The following is a 19,559-nucleotide window of genomic DNA, read 5'->3' on the forward strand; positions in this document are numbered from 1 at the left end:
TTTTCCCACATACATCCGGTAAACATCAAATTACACAGGAGTATACCATGCCCGGATAGTGCCGGATTTCAGTGTTTTCATGCAGTGCTAGTTGAACTCCATGGCGGAGCAAAGGGAGGTTTAACCACGGACGTAGAGCACGAGAACCCCTGCGAGTCAACAAGACTTGGCGGGAGGGATGGCTGTGGGGCGAAATCTTCATGCTTTTGGTCCACCATTGAAATGGTCTCATACGGAGTAGGCCCAACTGTACTACAGGGGATGCCGCTGCCATCATGTCCATCAGTCTGTGGCAAAGACCGACAGAAACTAGGTGACCTATCTTGAAATGGCTCAGGCAGTTCTGCAGAGACTGAACGCGTGCAGGAGACAGCCGTGCCCGCATTACATTCGAGTCCAAATCCACGCCCAGAAAAGTCGTCTGCTGGGACGGGTGCAAAACGCTCTTCTGAAGGTTCCGACGGAAACCTAGATTCCTCAAGTGGCAGAGAGTTAGATCTCGATGAGCCACAGCCCGTTCCTGAGATTGAGCTAATATTAGCCAATCGTCCAGGTAATTTAGAACACGGAAGCCCTGGAGCCGCAATGGGGCCAGAGCAGCGTCCACACACTTTGTAAAAGTCCGAGGGGCTAGGGCTAGCCCAAAAGGAGGGACACGATACTGGTAAGCTTTGCCCTCGAAAGGAAACCTGAGGAACTTCCTATGTCTCTTGACGATCTGGATGTGGAAATACGCATCCTTCAGATCGATGGTTACAAACCAATCTCCGGTTTGTATCTGGGTCAGGATGGACTTTAGCGTCAACATTTTGAACTTGTTTACTCTGAGTGCAAGATTTAAACGACGCAAATCCAGAATCGGGCGCAATCCGCCACCCTTTTTGGGCACCACGAAGTAACGGCTGTAAAAGCCCGCTTCTGCTTGGGAGGGGGGTATTTCCTCTATAGCCCCTTTCTCCAAGAGGGACATAACTTCCTGTCTCATAGCTGGGGCCTCCCATGGACGCACTGACGTGGGGAGAACCCCGCCTGAAAGAGGTGGGCATTTGCGGAACTGGATGGTGTATCCGTGACGGATGGTGCGCAGCACCCATTGCGAAACCTCGGGCAGGCGTTGCCACGCGGCCCAGTGTTCCGCTAATGGAACTATACAATCTGTTTGGGATATGTGTCGTCCCGTAGGTGTCGATGTAGTTCCTGATTGCAGAAAGTCGTTGACGTCTGCGGAAACAGGAAAAACATGTGAAACAGACATGCTTTCTCTCATATACATGCCTGACTGCATGACGCTCCGAGGCACATAAGTGGCGGAGACATCTTGCACAAGGTACTGTCCAACTACCTGTTCGGGCTGTCCCCCCATCCCGGCGCTGGAGTGTGCCGTCATAAACGGGCCACATGTGTGTGGCCCTAAGGTTTCTTCTTGGACACCAGGAAGAACAGTGCTCGTTGATAGGGACCGGTCTGAAACCACCCGAGGCGCATTTAGCGGCGGGACGGTTAAGGCCGGAGCCGGGAGGCCACAGTGAGAGATGCGAATGCACTTGCGTGGTTCGTCCAAACTCTCCAATGGAGTGCCTGGCCTCCGAAGACGAGCGAAGTGATCAGGAGTTATTCTTGAGGACCTGAAGACGAGAGGTTTTAGCCGTCGACATCAGGTCTACCCGTTTGCGTTTATAGTTGCGCTGATGCATAGGTGGGCGGGTCCTAGGTCCCCAGTCCTTGCGAGGGGGATCCATAGGAGAGGGTTCGCTTCGTTGCACTTCACGGCATTGAAGGGAAGACGAGCACGAGCGAGCTGGCTGCGGCTGGCGGTCAAATTCCCTAGACCGACGTGGAATAAGCTGGCGAAACACGGCAGATTGTTGCTTTGCTGCTCGAAATTTCTCCACCACCGTGGTTACGGCCTCCCCGAAAAGGCCGTCGATGGAAATGGCAGAAATGGCAGGCGGTCTTTAAGGGTAGTTAGCCTAGAGCGAAGCACTTTCATGCGTAGGCTATCACAGTGCTGACAGTCAGATAGGCCGCTAAGCGCGGCCTGGGCGTGCTGAACGCCCAAACACATCACGCACCTGTCATGAGTGTCGTCTCCAGCAATGAGCCTGTCGCACGGGTCCAAACATTTCTTAAAACTCATCGTGTCCGCTTTTGAGGAGTAAGAAACTGCTCAAACAGTGGTAAGTAGCTGTGAACACGATGGGTAGCTTTAGTAGCAAATAGCTTTCCTAAGGGCACAGATGATCCGTTTCCTGAAGGAATGAAATCTGACGGTTTGACGCTTAGCGCGCTGATATGTTTCATACGTGACGTATTTCAGGGCGGCGCTAAGCGCCACTAGCCAATTAATTGGCGTGATGGTATAAGGGCTTCAGACATTCGTCACACCGGAAGTGTCCCCATGGCGACGGTTCACAGTGTTGAGTGTACCTATGATAGGGAACTCCACACTCTCTTTTCGAGCCTGGGTTTTAACATATATGGATATTGTTTACTTGGAGTTGTCGACAGCTAGAGTCCACGGTGCAAAAGAGTCAGCCATAGAGGCTTGGCATTCACTGCTAACCACTCTTCGTGGGCTTCAGATTTAATTTGTAACTGAGATTGGAAGATCTGGATCCAGGGTGTGGGTGGGTTATACCTGGGGTTTTATTTTTTTTTATTTAAATTTTACTATTTTAATTTTCTATTTTATTTATCATTATTATTATATATATATATATATATTTTTTTTTTATTCTTATATTTTGCTAATCATATGCTCTATTATATATGCTTATGTATAGGTATGTATGTGAATATATATATATATATATATATATTTATACTCTAATTTTGTGGCTTGTATATACCTGTATGTATTGTTTCTCTAAAAGAATATAAAAAAATAATAATTTGATCACAAAAAAAGAAAATAGAGGTATAGAGGTCTTCGCGGAGCCCCCGAGACCCGACCCGGGACCCATATGGGTTCGGGTCTATATTTTAAATGATCAGCCGGGTCATATAATGACGGGATAATATGAATTAACCGTCTTGTTTAATCTTAAAGTTTTGGTGGTCAGACTCGGCTCACAGAGATAATAGCAAATAAATAATGCTGACGTCAGCAGCCACCGAACGAGCAATCGTTATTATTGTTCAAAAAGGCAAACAGTTATTAACTCGAGTCGAAATGCAAATCTGCAAAGATGCTTTTGTCATCCGTCACCGTGTCATAAAGTGGACTTTTAAAGCTGAAATGATGAGTGAATTAAGCATGCTTGGAATAACAAGAGAGGAATGACATGGATTTAACTTTTTGGCAAGGATGTAATGCATCACAATTAAGTAACGTTACAAGGAAGGGAGACGATGGCTATAGGTAAAACAAAAAGTTATATGTTTCGCAACTTGTTTATTGACTTGTTAATTTCAGTTTATTGTGGAATATGTGATAATCGGGTCCAGTCGGGTCTGTGTCTTCGCACCGGGTTCGGTTCCAGCTTTTAAATAATAGACGGGTCCAGGTCGGTTCCGGGTACTACATTTTTGGCATTTCTCGGATCTGCACGGGTCCGGGTCCAGCTTTTGAAATAATAGAGGGGTCCGGGTCGGTTCTGTTTAGCACATTACATTTACATTTATGCATTTGGCAGACGCTTTTATCCAAAGCGACTTAGAGTGCCCTTATTACAGGGACAATCCCCCTGGAGCAACATGGAGTAAAGTCAAGGACACACTGGTGGTGACCGCTGGGATCGAACCAGCAACCTTCTGTGTGTCAGTTCCATGGTTTAACCCACTGGACCACCATCTCACATCTCACATTACGGGTCTCTTCGGGTTCGGGTATGAATTTTTGGACCCGTGAAGACCTCTAGTGTGAACGCAGCATAAGGTAATTGAATACCGTAACAATAATCAGCACATTATACAATCTCCCAAACATGAGGCATTTCCTGTCTGTGAAATTAATTCCACAATGATGACATATGCAACCAGTTCTCTCATACATGAATACTCATGTGGTACTCCAGGGCTTTTTTATAACTAAAATGTTTCCCACAGTGTCCACATGTAAACGGCTTCTATCCAGTGTGAACTCTCATGTGCCGTTTAAGGCTTTCTTTTCGGTTGAAACTCTTTCCACACTGTTGGCAGGTGAAAGGCTTCTCTCCAGTGTGAATTCTCATGTGTTTATTAAGGGTTCCTTTTAGGTTGAAACTTCTTCCACACTGAGGGCATGTGTGGGGTTGCTCCTCAGAGTGAAGTCTCATGTGTCTGTTAAGGTTTACTTTTTTAGCAAAACTCTTTCCACACTGAGGGCAGGTATAGGATTTCTCTCCAGAGTGAACTCTCATGTGGACTTGAAAGTTTTCATGTTGATCAAAACTCTTTCCACACTGTTGGCAGGTGAACGGCTTCTCTCCAGTGTGAATTCGCATGTGGTCTTTAAGGTTTCCTTTAAGGCTGAAACTTCTTCCACACTGTTGGCAGGTGTAATGTTTCTCTCCAGTGTGAATTCGCATGTGCTTGTTAAGGCTTCCATTTTCAGCGAAACTCTTTCCACACTGTTGGCAGGTGTAAGGCTTCTCTCCAGTGTGAATTCTCATGTGTGTTTTAAGGTTTCCTTTTCGGTGGAAACTTGTTCCACACTGTTGGCAGGTGAACGGCTTCTCTCCAGTGTAGAGTTTCTCCCCAGAGTGAAAGCTCATGTGTCTGTTAAGGTTTACTTTTTTAGCAAAACTCTTTCCACACTGAGGGCAGGTGTAAGGCTTCTCTCCAGTGTGAGTTCTCATGTGTATTTTAAGGCTTACTCCTGGAGCGAAATTCTTTCCACACTGTTGGCAGGTGTGAGGCTTCACTCCAGTGTGAATTCTCATGTGTCTGTCAAGGTTTACTTTTCTAGCAAAACTCTTTCCACACTGAGGGCAGGTGTAAGGCTTCTCTCCAGTGTGAATTCTCATGTGTATTTTAAGGTTTACTTTTCTAGCAAAACTCTTTCCACACTGTTTGCAGGTACAAGGCTTCACTCCAGTGTGAATTCTCATGTGTCTGTCAAGGTTTCCTTTTAGAGTGAATTTGTTTCCACACTGTTGGCAGGTGAAATTTCTTCTAGTTCCCTTATTTTTAGACTTTTTTCGTGACAGAGTCTTTTCAGGCTGTGAGCAACTAAAAGTTTTTTCTCCAGTTATTAAATCATGATTCTTAAATTGATCTTTCTCTTCTATTCCATTCAGTACTTCACTCTCCTCTTTCAGCACCGTCAGGTCTAAGGCAAAAAGAGACAAATGCAAATTAACACCAGTTTAATGGTACAAAGCAACAAACAAAACATTTAGACATGACAAGTATCAAAACCAACATACAACTGGATCCTATTCACATGGACATCACACCAGGGTGTTGGGGTTGGGGGAATAGCACACACGTTGCTAGTGCGGAGGGCCCAGAAGTTTATGGAGGGACATTGATATAGAGTACACACGTTTTCTGAAGCCGATCATGAAATTACTGACATAATCTAACACGTTTGTTTTCTTAGAGTCCTCAATGCCGAACATTCTCTCTTTCAGTGGTCTTCTCACAGTATGGCCAAAGACCAGCTCTGATGGGCTGAACTTGAGAGACTCCTGCACAGTTTCACGGATTGAGAATAAAAGCAAAGGAACACCTTCGTCCCACTCAGACCATGTCTCGAGGCAGTATATCCTATGCATTGCATTTAAGGTCTGATGGAACCTTTCAACTGACCCCTGACTCTCTGGGTGATAAGCACTGGATATACGATGTGTAATATTGAGCGATTTAAAGACTTGAGCACACAATTAAGATAGAAAATAAGCCCCCTGATCAATCTGGACGTGATCAGTCTCAGTAGAACAAAAATGGTAAAAAACTTTGTTAAAGCTTTAACAACTGCTCGGGATGTGATTTTTTTCGGAGTGGAATTGCTTCCGGGTATCTGGTAGCTGTGCACATAAGTCAATAAAAACCGGTTACCAAATAGTGGCATGGATTAATAATGATGCTGAAACAGAATGGGTTAACATGGAATAGTGCTCTGAACCCTTGTCAACATTAGCCTTTATCACACTGTAACGGATGGGCATGATCAAAATGCTCTAGGCACCATAAAAACCTTCCCCCTTTCCCTTTGGTCAAACTTGATCACTGGCTGGCCCAAAGAGTCGCAAACCACCTCTCTTCAAATGCCGTTATGACCTCTGCTCTCCTGAACGACCTTAGCAGAGACGATTCCTGGAACCCTCAAAGGCAGCACAGGAGACCAGACGCCAGCCATTTGGCCAAAAACTAGAGACAAACTTCCAATACACAAGGACATTGGCCCTCATTTATCAAAAGTGCATACACCAAATTTCCAGCATACACCTGGCGTACACCCAAAACCACTGTGACTTTGAGATTTATCAATATGGACGTTGGCGTACGGCACGCTCAAATCCTACGCCAGCTCAGGAGGTGGTGTACGCACATTTTGAGTTAGTGCGAAAATGCGCAGAAAAACAATTCCTAACACCACAAAACGCACTGACAAAGATATGCTATATTATGACCCACTGTAAAACAACAACAACAACAACTAAAGCCCTATTCGCACGAAATAAGTATTATCTGGGGACCTCGTGTGATTTAGAAATTACTCCCCCACATCTGAGTTTTGCGTGGCGCATTAGCACGGGATAAGCAAAGCCTGTGATTTTAATCTAATTTACTGATTTATCTCCCGGATATTTAGTTCAGTTAGAGAACAGACGCAATTAAAAACTGAACTGAGCAATATAATAACAATATACGGCGGAAGATTCAAAGCTAAATGTAAAATCGCCCATTTAAGCGAGTTGTCATTGTACTGTTGTTTTTGTGTTTTTCATTAAGAATAATATTAAACACACCATTCAAGCAATTTACTCCCAAATTGGTGCTCATTCTAAAGTGAAAGTATAATCCGCGCGGCCGCATGGGAATTCATAACGGTGAGCATTATATGCAGCCGAGCTCCATTCTTCGTGAAAGATAAAGCTAGAAATGCGCACAGGAAACAAAAACCTTGCAAAAATGATATACGATCCGCCTAATCGTGGCCAAATTACGGAGATGCCGATTCGCACGGGACTAATATTATCACAGGACCTCGGTGTTTGGCGAAATATGGTAGGTCATTCGCGGGGGAATTTTTACTTTACATATTACAGACATGGCCGATTAGCACGGGATTAAGATCACAGACATTCTCTGCAATTATTACAAATCACCAGAGGTCCCCACATAATACTAATCCCGTTTGAATAGGGTTATAGTAATTATAAACTTCAGTGTTTATTTTTACTTCAAAGTTTAATTTGTGTGACTTTACCAAAGCATTTGATTTGTAGGCATATGTATTCCTCCAGTTGCGAGCCTGTGCGCTTTACCTGACGGTTCAGGGTTAGACTGGGACTGAAAATAATTCAGACTGACAAAATAATAAAAATGACATTCTTCTTCTTTTAAATAATAATAATAATAAAATAAATAATAATAATAACGACATTCTTCTAAATAATTAAGCTTCATTAATAATAAAAATCATAATAATAATAATAAGAAGAAGAATATTACAAATTGTCATGCAATTATTAATGTGAATGAATGGTACTCCACATCACATCATCATCACTATTCTACACCTCAATACATGTGACGTGATACAAAATTAAATACTAATTGTTTCAAAACACGTGCTGTAAAATAATGAATTGTGATAGGTAATTTCTCATCCAAACAGCTATTTAAACTGGATTTCCACCGTACACCATATTTTGTTTTTGTGGGCACCTTTAATCCCACTCTTTAAACTCCCAAATAAAACAATTTTGTTTTATCCACTTCCCTGGTGATGGTCTCGATCTCCACGTCAGAGAAGTTTCGCTTCTTTGCCATCTTCTGTGTGTCCATGGCGTAAAATGAGGGCGTGGGGGAGGCGGAGACTTGAATATATAGGGGCGTGTTATTCTAATGACGATCATTTTCAGCCGCAGCATTTATCAAGGGCAGGTTTTGCGTACACCTGGATTTCAGAGGTGCGCACAGCTTCATAAATCAGGCGGTGAGAGGAGTGTAAGCATCATCTTACGCCAACATGTACGCCCGTTTCTACGCAAGATTGATAAATGAGGGCCATTGACTCTATTTTTACTCACAATCAATCTGTCCCAACTGTATACACTATTTCTCCTGCATTTTAATGTGTGTCCTTTTATATTAGCCTAATTATGATACTTTAGTTATGTTATTGCAACTTCTAATGCTGATATCCAAAGATGATATATCATTGATTTAATGTCTTCAAATCCCCATCTTGCTTGGTATCAAAAGAAACCTTTAATTTCAGAATTTATGGTGTATAGTATTTTTTGATTAAAATGCATCATAATATTTCTGCCATACCTTTGTGTAAAAACTGCACAAATTCTCCATGCCACCATAAACATGCAGATAGAGATAAGATAGAACAAGACTTTCTGCTGGTCATCTTTGATTGATCACCTCACCAAATGTGTGTGAACTAATAGGGCCTTTAACCCTCTAGGCGCCACGGTTGAGTTTACTCGACAAGATACGGCACTGAATAAAACTGCCGATTTTGTCAAATAGGGTTTCAAATTTCTTTCGAGCTCCCCTCCACTAGATGGCAGACATGTCATACTTCATCCCAGACTCAAAAAAAGTCATGCTTCTATACAAAATATTTGAGTAAGAGCGCATTGAATCAGTGCGAACAAAAGCGGAGCTATTGTGCGAGTGAGCCATTTTATCAGAGCAGTATTGTCAACGTCAGCGAGTATTTGCATTAGATTATTATTATTATTATTATTATTTTCTAATGGCATCAATAAAGCTTACCCGCAATGAATTGTTGGGTCTTCTATTCGAGGACCCTGATTCTGAAGGGGAATATCTGCCTTCAGAAGATGACGGTGATTCTGAAAGTTAAAGTATAGCCCTACACCAAGAACAAACGGTGAATCCTTTGCCCAATGTAGATGGTCTTTTGCCCAATGTCAGTGGTGGAAACTATGTTTCCCGCTGTGTTAGTGTTGTGTGGAACGAGGCGGGAGATTTTTACCACGCTAGCCATGAAGCTTTGTCTTCTGACCGTGTGCCTCTCCGCAATCGCGGCGACAGTATTGTGGTAGAGACTTTGTCTAATGCCACTGGGTATGTTAGACGAGGTTGAAGTATTCATAGGACAGTTAGGGGGCAACGTAGAGGCAGGGTTTGTTTCTACCATTTATTAGTAATGATTTACACAGTTTGTTTACTATTTACCTGAGCATTCAGTATTGTGCAATATAGCATACAGAAGGTGAGGGACATTTTGTGGGGAAAGAAGTGCTGCATTTTATCATTTAAACGTGACTTTTCATGAAAATTCTATAATCCAAGATGGCCACCACCATATGATGTCTTAATATGCAAATTAGACGGGTAATCCCTACATAAAGTTTGGGTCATCTTTAATATATCTCTAATTTACAGAAAGTCTATCTTTTATCACTTTTAAGATATAGCGTTTTGAGATGTCAAAATCGAACGTTTTAGGAAAAAGCCTCTGGCGCCTAAAGGGTTAAGAGTTCCCTGATTAGGCACATCTTTGCTCAATCTCTTTTGAGACACCACATTTCCTCCTTCTGGCAACTATCTTCAAGTTAACTTTGTGGGAATCAACATGAAAAACACAACGAACACTTCAGCGCACTCCTAATGAAAACATCAAGAAACTCTGGACTCTGGACTGGATATTGCATCTGGACTTGTTCAGCAACCGAAGTCAATGCACGTACCGTTCGCAACCTTTAGATGCGTTTCTACAACCCCAAATCAGAAAAAGTTGGGACAGTATGGAAAACGCAAAAAAAAAAAAAAGTGATTTCTAAATTTACTTTGACTTGTATTTCATTGCAGACAATATGAACACAAAATATTTCATGTTTTGTCTGGTCAACTTTATGTCATTTGTAAATATGCATCCTTTCCTGTCATTCAGACCTGCAACACATTTAAAAAAAAGTTGGGACAGGAGCAATTTAGGGCTAGTAATGAAGCAAAATGGTTAAATAATGATGTGATTTGAAACAGGTGATGTCAACAGGTGATTGTAATTATGATTTGGTACAAAAGCAGCATCCAAGAAAGGTCTAATCCTTTAGGAGCAAAGATGGGCCGAGGATCGCAGTTTGCCAACAAATACGTGAGAAAATTATTGAAATGTTTAAAAACAATGTTCCTCAAAGAAAGATAGGAAGAGATTTGGATATTTCACATTCAACAGTGCATAACATAATTAAAAGATTCAAGGAATCTGGAGGAATTTCAGTGCGTAAAGGACAAGGGCGCAAGCCTAAGCTGAACAACCGTGATCTCCGATCCCTCAGGCGGCACTGCATCAAGAATCGTCATTCATCTAGAAGCCATATCACCACATGGGCTCAGGACTACTTTGGCAAACCTTTGTCAAGTACCACAATACGTAGTTACAGCCACAGATGCCAGTTAAAACTGTACTGTGCCAAAAGGAAGCCCTATGTTAACAGTGTCCAGAAGCGCCGTCGACTTCTCTGGGCTCGAGGCATCTGGGATGGACCATCACACAGTGGAAATGTGTACTGTGGTCAGATGAAGCAGTATTTCAGGTATTTTTTTGGAGGAATGGACGCCGTGTGCTCCGGACCAAAGAAGAAAAGGATCATCCAGACTGTTACCAGCAACAAGTCCAAAAGCCAGGGTCTATCATGGTATGGGGTTGTGTCAGTGCCCTTGGCAAAGGTAACTTGCACTTCTGTGAAGGCACCATTAATGCTGAAAAGTACATAGAGATTTTGGAGCATACTATGCTGCCTTCAAGAAGACATATTTTCCAGGGACGTCCATGCATATTTCAACAAGACAATGCAAAAGCACATTCTGCACACATTCTGCAGTCCTGGCTGCGGAGGAAGAGGGTTCGGGTACTTGACTGGCCTGCCTCAGTCCCGACCTGTCTCCAATAGAGAATGTGGACAACGAAGACCCCGAACTGTTGCCCACCTTAAGACTTGTTTGCAGGAAGAATGGGACAAAATTACACCTGAAACACTTCATCACTTGGTGTCTTCAGTCCCTAAACATCTTTTAAGTGTTGTGAAAAGGAATGGCAACATTACAAAGTGGTAAATGCTTTACTGTCCCAACTTTTTTTGAAATGTGTTGCAGGTCTGAATGACAGGAAAGGATGCATATTTACAAATGACATGAAGTTGACCAGACAAAACATGAAATATTTTGTGTTCATATTGTCTGCAATGAAATACAAGTCAAAGTAAATTTAGAAATCACTTCTTTTTTTTATTTGCTTTTTCCATACTGTCCCAACTTTTTCTGATTGATAATAACGAGTGAACAGCCGATGAACACACAGCGGCTGTCCGAATTCGCTCACTCGTTTTCATTCACTCCTTCAGGTGAACTGTATCAGTGGACTAAAGTAGGGAATAGTGATTGAGGGTTTAGGGGGCGATTTCGGATTCAGCCAAAGTCAAGAATAGCACAACGGTGAGCGCGTCGAGTATAAACACGTCCCCAAACGAACGAGGCGCTGTCAGCGGAGGCTCGCGATGCGGAGCCAGACGAAAGTATAACAAGGCTGGTAAAACAAGTTTTGTCTTGGTGGGGACGACAGTCTTGCAGACGACATTGGTCTGACTATAGACATTTACATTTACATTTATGCATTTGGCAGACGCTTTTATCCAAAGCGACTTACATTGCATTCAAGGTACACATTTTTTTTTTTTTTGTGTCAATTCTTGCTTTCCCTGGGAATCGAACCCATGACCTCAGCGTTGCTAGCGCCATGCTCTACTGTTTGAGCTATAGGAAAGCTATAGTCAGACTTATACAAGCCAAAAAACTGCCATATTGCTGAGCTGACTTGTTTTCCTGTTTTATTAACAATTTTCTCACTCGCATTCATTTGCCACTTATCACCCCACACCGGTTCCGTTTACTGAAGAATGAATCCAATACGAGACATCGAAATGGCGCAACCAAACATGATACAGTTACATGATTGGCTGTTAGCATGTCACTCCCTACGTTGCTTGGTTACCAGAGAGCGAGTGCCTTTGTTCATGCAACCAAACCTCTCGTTTCTTTCTGACGAAGAAAAAAAATTATTGAGCGTTTTATTGAACGCATTTTTTATTGATATCGATTACATGTATATCGCGATACATATCGTTATCGTTTTATCGCCCAGCCCTAGTGTCTTGCCCTCCTTGTGCAAGGGGTCACTGTGTGTAATGAATGAATATACAAGTTTGACTATTTGAATGGAATTAGTGAAATAAATCAACTTTTTGATGATAGTCTAATTAAATGACCAGCACCTGTAAGTGGCAATCGATAGTGGATAATAATATATAATGAACTGACGGTAACTATAACGTTGCACTGTTGACGCTCGAGGAGAAATCAAACAAATGTGCACCGTTCACACAGAGAAACTCACTTAACACACTACCTTAAAAATGTAGAAATGTATTTATATTTATAACATATGATAGTTGCAATGTCACATTACCAAGAGTGCCATTTTCCTGAATAACATCACACCTGAAAATGACACTGATTTCATATGACAGTTCCATAAACAATTATTAACATTAAGTCACTTACATTTTAGATGCAATATTGAGTGTTTTTGTTCCATTTCAGCAGCGAATAGTTCCAAACAAGATCACAGCAAAACGTGTGTCACCACAACAGTGTGTTAGTGAATGATTCAGCGTTTTGAATGAATCGGTTGAATAAAAGTTTCAATAAACTATTCGTAAACGACTGCCTCATTCCTGAACGAATCGACTCAATGACTCGCTCATTCAGACGTTCACCTGCCGCCACCTACTGGCGTTTTAGTTCCATGCTGAAACCTTCTTTCCAACTCTTCTTGTTTGTTTAAATGTTTAAAATATTTTTTGAATATACAATCTCATAACATTATTTAATGCAGTTGTAATTTTTCAATGCAAAATTATTTAATTTGATTGGTAACTACTCTATAGTGTCTTATTCTAATTTAATTTATAGATCAAATTTAAGAAGATAAAATGAAAGCTGAAGCATAGCCTATATTTAATAAGATTAGGGGAAAAATGCCCTTTATGAAAGGTAAAAATATCACATGTAAATATGTAAAATCTGATTGAACACTGGTGAGAATATTGCTTCAGAATAAATGATATTTACAACACAAAAAAAAATAAAAAACAAGCACGTGAACAAGCTTAATGTCGAGCCCTGCTTAAAGGATCTGCTGCTAACATCTTGGTGCCAGATACCACAACACACCTTCAGGGGTCTAGAGGAGTCTAGGGACGGGCAACAGTGGTTGAGTAATCGAGTACTCGAACGTGACAGCGATCATCGATCATGAGAACGATGATCGCCCTGAGAAAAAAATATTTGTCTCTTTTTTATTGGTTATTGCGTTGTTTTGCGTGGTACCGGAGGTCTGATTGGTTAGCGTTATACAGCCTCCAGACCACGGCGAAATAAAGTGAAAATGAGGCGTGCACTGCAGTGATGTCTGGAATCACTGTGATCATTAAAGGGTTAGTTCACCCAAAAATGAAAATTCTGTCATTAATTACTCACCCTTATGTCGTTCAAGACCCGTAAGACCTCCGTTCATATTCGGAACACAAATGAAGATATTTTAGTGTAAAGCTGATGCTGAGAAAGGCTTCAGATAGGCCTCCATTGGCATTCAGTACACTTATACTCCCAAGACCGATAAAAGGCACTCAGAACATCGTTACAAAGTCCATCTCACCACAGTGACTCTACAATAATCTTACGATGCGACGACAATAGTTTTTGTGCGCAAAAAAAATCAAAATAACACCTTTATCCAGCTTGTTATTGCCTTCCGCGTGTGCCTCCACGACGCATGCGCGAGAATATGACGTAGCGCCGGGGTTTGGGAATCCATGAAATGCACACTCTAACCCCATTTTGAGCACTACGCCGAGACCTAAAGCACGATCAATGTAGAATCCAACAGCTGAGATACGCGCGTCTTCCTCTGATTGTAAACAAATCACTTCTGGGTCATGTGTCCGAACGCCGGATCTGCTCATATTCTCGCGCATGCGTCGTGGAGGCACATACGGGAGGCAGTAACAAGCTGGATAAAGGTGTTATTTTGATTTTTTTTGCGCACAAAAACTATTGTCGTCGCATCGTAAGATTATTGTAGAGTCACTGTGGTGAGATGGACTTTGTAACGATGTTCTGAGTGCCTTTTATCCGTCTTGGGAGTATAAGTGTACTGAATGCCAATGGAGGCCTATCTGAAGCCTTTCTCAGCATCAGCTTTACACTAAAATATCTTCATTTGTGTTCCGAATATGAACGGAGGTCTTACGGGTCTCGAACGACGTGAGGGTGAGTAATTAATGACAGAATTTTCATTTTTGGGTGAACTAACCCTTTAAATGGTTAGTGCAAGATGTGCAGCGCCAATGATAGCATTATAATGAGAAAACGATGGAAACAGAATGCTGTAAATGATCTGTGCTTAGTTCCCCGTGTATCAGCTGATCCACAGAGAAACTAGCGAGAACACTCAGACTAGCGCATGAAGTTCATGTGCGCATTCGCGTCCTTTTCTGCAGATGCACGTTGTAAGATTACTTTTATGTTGTCTATATCTGATTAATCTAATATAAGAAGCGTTTGGTTGAGCTTAATAAGCTGGCAAAGCGCTGCCGTTATACCGGCTGTTGTTCATTCTCTTCAGTTTCAGCTCAAACGCATATTTCATGCTCGACATGATGGTTTAGAGACAGTCATATTCTTTTTAGATAGGCTATTTCTTTCTCAGAATCATTGATATTAGTAATGCAGCAGTGCTATACTGTTCTCGTATTTTTTAACAGTAGACCTAGTTTATTTAAAGTTGTTTTTCGTTATGAGTTCAAAAACGGGCAGTGATGTCTGTAAACACTTCGATCATGAATAATAAAATTAAGTGCATGATGTGCAGAGTCAATCTGTCAAAGCATTATAACGAGAACACGATTTTAATCAAATGTTGTTCCTGTGTGCTTTCGTTGTCCGTGTATCAGCGTTGTTAAGGGAAGAGCACATTCAAAATGTTCCGTTTCAAACCCTTCGCCTGTAAAATCTAGCACGCTGAAGTTCACGTGCGCATTCACGTCCTTTTGTGTTGATTTATGTCGTAATAATCTTCATATTAATATTGATATAGGGTGCGTTTGGTTGAGTTTATTAACCAGCCAGCAAGCTCTGCAGGGTGGTGTTATTTCACAGTTTCAGCTCAAAGGCAATGCTCGATATTACTGACTTGGTTATTTGAGACGGTCATTTTATAAAGATGTTTCTTTTTCAAAGTCATTTATGCATCATAATCTAGCAGTTATTTTTTGTTTTATATGTTCGTTTTCATATACCTGTTTTCATGTCACGTTTGTATTTGTCAACAACCATTTTCATAACAGTTTTCATTATATTAATGACGGACATGCCCCGCCCCCTGCACATGCCCCGCCCCCTGCACATGCCCCGCCCCCGAGTACTCGTTTTTGAGACCTATCGATGATCGAAATGAGAAATTGACAAAAATGCCCATCCCTAGTGGAGTCCATGCCTCGATGACAGCAAAATGGGGACCAACACAATATTAGGTCATAATTCAGCTTTGAGAATGAAACCAACCAGTGTGTTCCTCAGTTTCTTCATCTTTCACTCTCAATGTTTCTTCAATCTTTATGTCTTCAATCTCCTCTTTCTCTGTTTGTTCCTCAGTCTCTTCATCTTTCACTCTCAATGTTTCTTCAATCTTTATGTCTTCAATCTCCTCTTTCTCTGTTTGTTCCTCAGTTTCTTCATGTTTCAAACTGAATAATTCTATAATCTTTATGTCTTCACTCTCCTCTTTCTCTGTGTGTTCCTCAGTTTCTTCATGTTTCAATCTGAATACTTCTTTAATCTTTATGTCTTCACTCTCCTCTTTCTCTGTTTGTTCCTCAGTTTCTTCATGTTTCAATCTGAATACTTCTTTAATCTTTATGTCTTCTCTCTCCTCTTTCTCTATTTGTTCCTCAGTTTCTTCATGTTTCAAACTGAATAATTCTATAATCTTTATGTCTTCTCTCTCCTCTTTCTCTGTGTGTTCCTCAGTTTCTTCATGTTTCAAACTGAATGTTTCTTCAATCTCCAGGTCTTCACTCTCCTCTTTAATAAACTCCATCTTTATAATAGTGTCATGTGGATCTCAGTCGCTTCTCCTGTTTTTCTGTGTGTTTGTCCTGTTTAAGAATAATTAACAGAAAGAAAAATAAATCCAAAATCTCTAGGTCAGTAGTTCAACTGGCACTTTTAATTTCAAAATGACAGAATTCAACAGCAGAATTTACAGAATTTCTTGACACATTTTGTATAACGATTTAAATAAAAATAAACAAAAAAGTTGAACTTAAAAGTAAAGGGCATCGCAATCATGTTAAATGAAATTCACACTTTTTTGAAAATGAGCAAAATTTGGTTTTAAATTACTCCATTTAGTTTGATGAATATGACATTTTCCTAATAACAAAAACAAATCAATAATATATATATATATGTTTCTTTTGGAAAGTCATTCATTTGAATGAAGTAAAACAGATTTAAGAGGTTTCAGTTCATCTTAACAGTTATAAATTGAGACATCTCATATCTAATGTGTTTCTCAGGATATATTCTGTCAATAATGTTAAATGACACTTCTTTGGTTTTATTTGTTATACAATATCCACTAATCTTCCCCTCAAATGAGGGAAACATATGAACCCAAACTAATTTAGATGTAGGAGAAGAGGTAGAAACAAAAAGAGATCTAATCGATTGATTACTGCATTTATTATCAATTTAAATCAAGTTGATCTAAAAATAAATGTTTGAGAGTTAATTATTAAAAAAGATTGCTCTGTTTTCCCTAACCATTTATTTAAGCAACTTGGTAGTATAATTTTTTTTCTTAAATGCAGTTTTGATATTAACAAAACACCTCTTCAATTATCTTCAATTATCTCATTTTCACAAGCAAGTCTTTTTGACGCAGTGTTTGGTTCTTAAACAACTTCTCTCACTCCTTTTTTATTTGGAATAATACACATATCACACACCAAAACAAAATATTTTTTATTATGAATTAGTTGTTGTTGTTATTATTATTAATCTGCTAGAAGTAAACCATCTATAGAAAATAATTCCCTGGTCTGAGGCGAATTCAGCATCTGAAACCGCTGCCTCTGGGACTAATTCACAAGCTTTGAGTACGGCTTACACTGCACTTATACAGACAGGTGATGAAGTATATTTATTAATGTTATTATTATTAATATTAGTTGGACTGTTGTTGAATTCCGATGCTCAGCTTTTGAGTATTACTGAACTATGCCTTACATTTAAGTGTCTGTTAAATAATATATTAATGAATTCTATCATGAATTAATTCAATTAATCATGAATTCTATTATACAATTACATCTCTATTCATTCAGAGTGATGGACAAAAAAGACTCAAAACTTGAGGCAGTTTAGCTATTTAATGATTTGTTGTGAATCAATCGGTTTAATTGACTCGGAGAGTCTAAAGCTCCGGTTCTCTCGTCACTCAGAGACTGAACTCATGTTTGAACTGATTCACCATAAAGAGCGAAATGAGCAGCTGCTTCTGTTACTCATGAGTTTATTCTGTTACTTTACTCACACAACGCTGATAAATGTTAGATAAAGCAATGCAAAGTTACATTTAATAATATATAATTCATTCTGCGTCGCTATAAACGCTTAAAACACAAACCTCTCTTCAGCCGAACCACAGCAGATGCAGGAGCGCGGCGCGGCCATATGACGTCACACCACAACACCAAAATAAAAGTCCAGCTCACTGCTGAGTCTAAAATCACAGAAGGGCAGAGAAATGTACATAGAAAAGATATATTAATAAAAGAAAAGATGACAAAATTCAGAGTTCTATGAATTATTGAAATGCATTTAAAAACACAATGGTAAGTTAATAATACAGTTCACATTGAGAGATTAAAAAAATATTAAATTGCTCTAAATCAAGACACAGTACCCGACTTAAATTTTTGCTGTTTGTATATATACAATATAGAAAACATTCATTATAAATGAAATAAATACCATAACTTAACAAGCAAATAACAGGGTTTCTGTGGGTGCATAAAAAGTCATAAAAAATATAACAAACTTAAATGATCGCTTTAATAGGCCTTGAATTTGTGTCTGTAAAAACAGAGGCGCTGTGGTCTGGAGATATGCAGATATCTGTAGTTTGAGAGAGTAGAGAGACGAGCAGTTTAGATTCAACACTCAAACTAAAGCTTTTTTTCTGAAGGCTTATGTCTACTTTATCATGTTTATCCTCATTTATTAGTTTATGGCTTTAAACTGGGCAAAGTGACTCAAATAAATGGGGAAATTGATCCAAATAATGTCAATAACTGTTGAAAGATTATGAGGATTTCATGAAAATAAATCTGATTCAAGGGCAATCATATTTTTAGACATTTTACACCTATTTTCAAGTTTTTAGATTTAGATGAACTTTATATGTCCACATTTTAATATCAGAAAAAGCATTTCTATGCATTTCCATACTGACACATATCCCATAGCATGTAATCATTGAAACAATGTTGAGTCAGTGTTGATGCGTCAACGCCAATTACAGTGAATTAACGTTACAAAGTGATGTTGCTTTAGCATCTCTTGCAGCCTCAGTTAATGTTGAAGCAATACTGAGATTTTAACCACAAATCAACGGGAATATCATTGATTCAACATTATGAATTGATGTTAGTTCAATATTACGTTTGCACCCGCATTTAATGTTTAATCAATGGTGAAATAAAAATCAATGGTAATATTGTTGAATCAACGTTACGTTATGATGGATTCTACATCGCTGATATTGAATCAATATTGAAATTAAGAAAAATTATCTTTGGTAATATTGTCTGATCAAGGTTACAATGTGATGTTGATTCTAGATCACTTGTGTTGAAACTTAAAACATGTAATGACAATATAAAACAATGATGTACCAAGTTTATGTTGAAACAACCTTAATATTTGAACTACACTTCACTGGACCATTTCAAATTTGGAGAAAACCCTTTAAAATATAAATGACACCTTAGCAGTTGAGTCAATTTATTTTATTGAATGGTGTACCACAATCAGTGACAAAAAATATATTAAAAATCCTTCTTTAAAAAAGAAAGGGGGAAAGTGTTGGGCTTGGCATCAACTCCTCAAGCCGAGAGCAGAGAGGAAGTTTAGATGAAGTGTTTTAATCATGAATTAAGTCAGATGAATGAAGCATACAGAGCTCTGGGTCACAGCTATCTCTGATTTCACAATCCTAGTCTTATTATCAAATAAAGCGCAAAAAAAACGTAACTAAGTGCCCCGCCTCTTCCCGGTCCGCCTCATCAATCTCC

The 19,559-nt window shown here is 39.9% G+C and overlaps 1 protein-coding gene across 1 annotated transcript; it reads right to left on the minus strand.

The window, feature by feature from the left end:
* Positions 1-3,399: 3,399 nt before the first annotated feature.
* On the minus strand, positions 3,400-16,355 carry LOC307132650 (uncharacterized protein). Its single transcript, XM_079827113.1, has 2 exons — positions 15,763-16,355; positions 3,400-5,251 (listed from the first exon to the last, which is right to left on the minus strand). The coding sequence occupies exons 1-2, from the start codon at positions 16,295-16,297 to the stop codon at positions 4,068-4,070; spliced, it is 1,719 nt and encodes a 572-aa protein (XP_079683239.1). The 5' UTR covers positions 16,298-16,355; the 3' UTR covers positions 3,400-4,067.
* Positions 16,356-19,559: the final 3,204 nt, after the last annotated feature.

The sequence above is a fragment of the Gobio gobio genome (genome assembly GCF_949357685.1).
Source record: "Gobio gobio genome assembly, chromosome: 10".
Taxonomy (NCBI): domain Eukaryota; kingdom Metazoa; phylum Chordata; class Actinopteri; order Cypriniformes; family Gobionidae; genus Gobio; species Gobio gobio.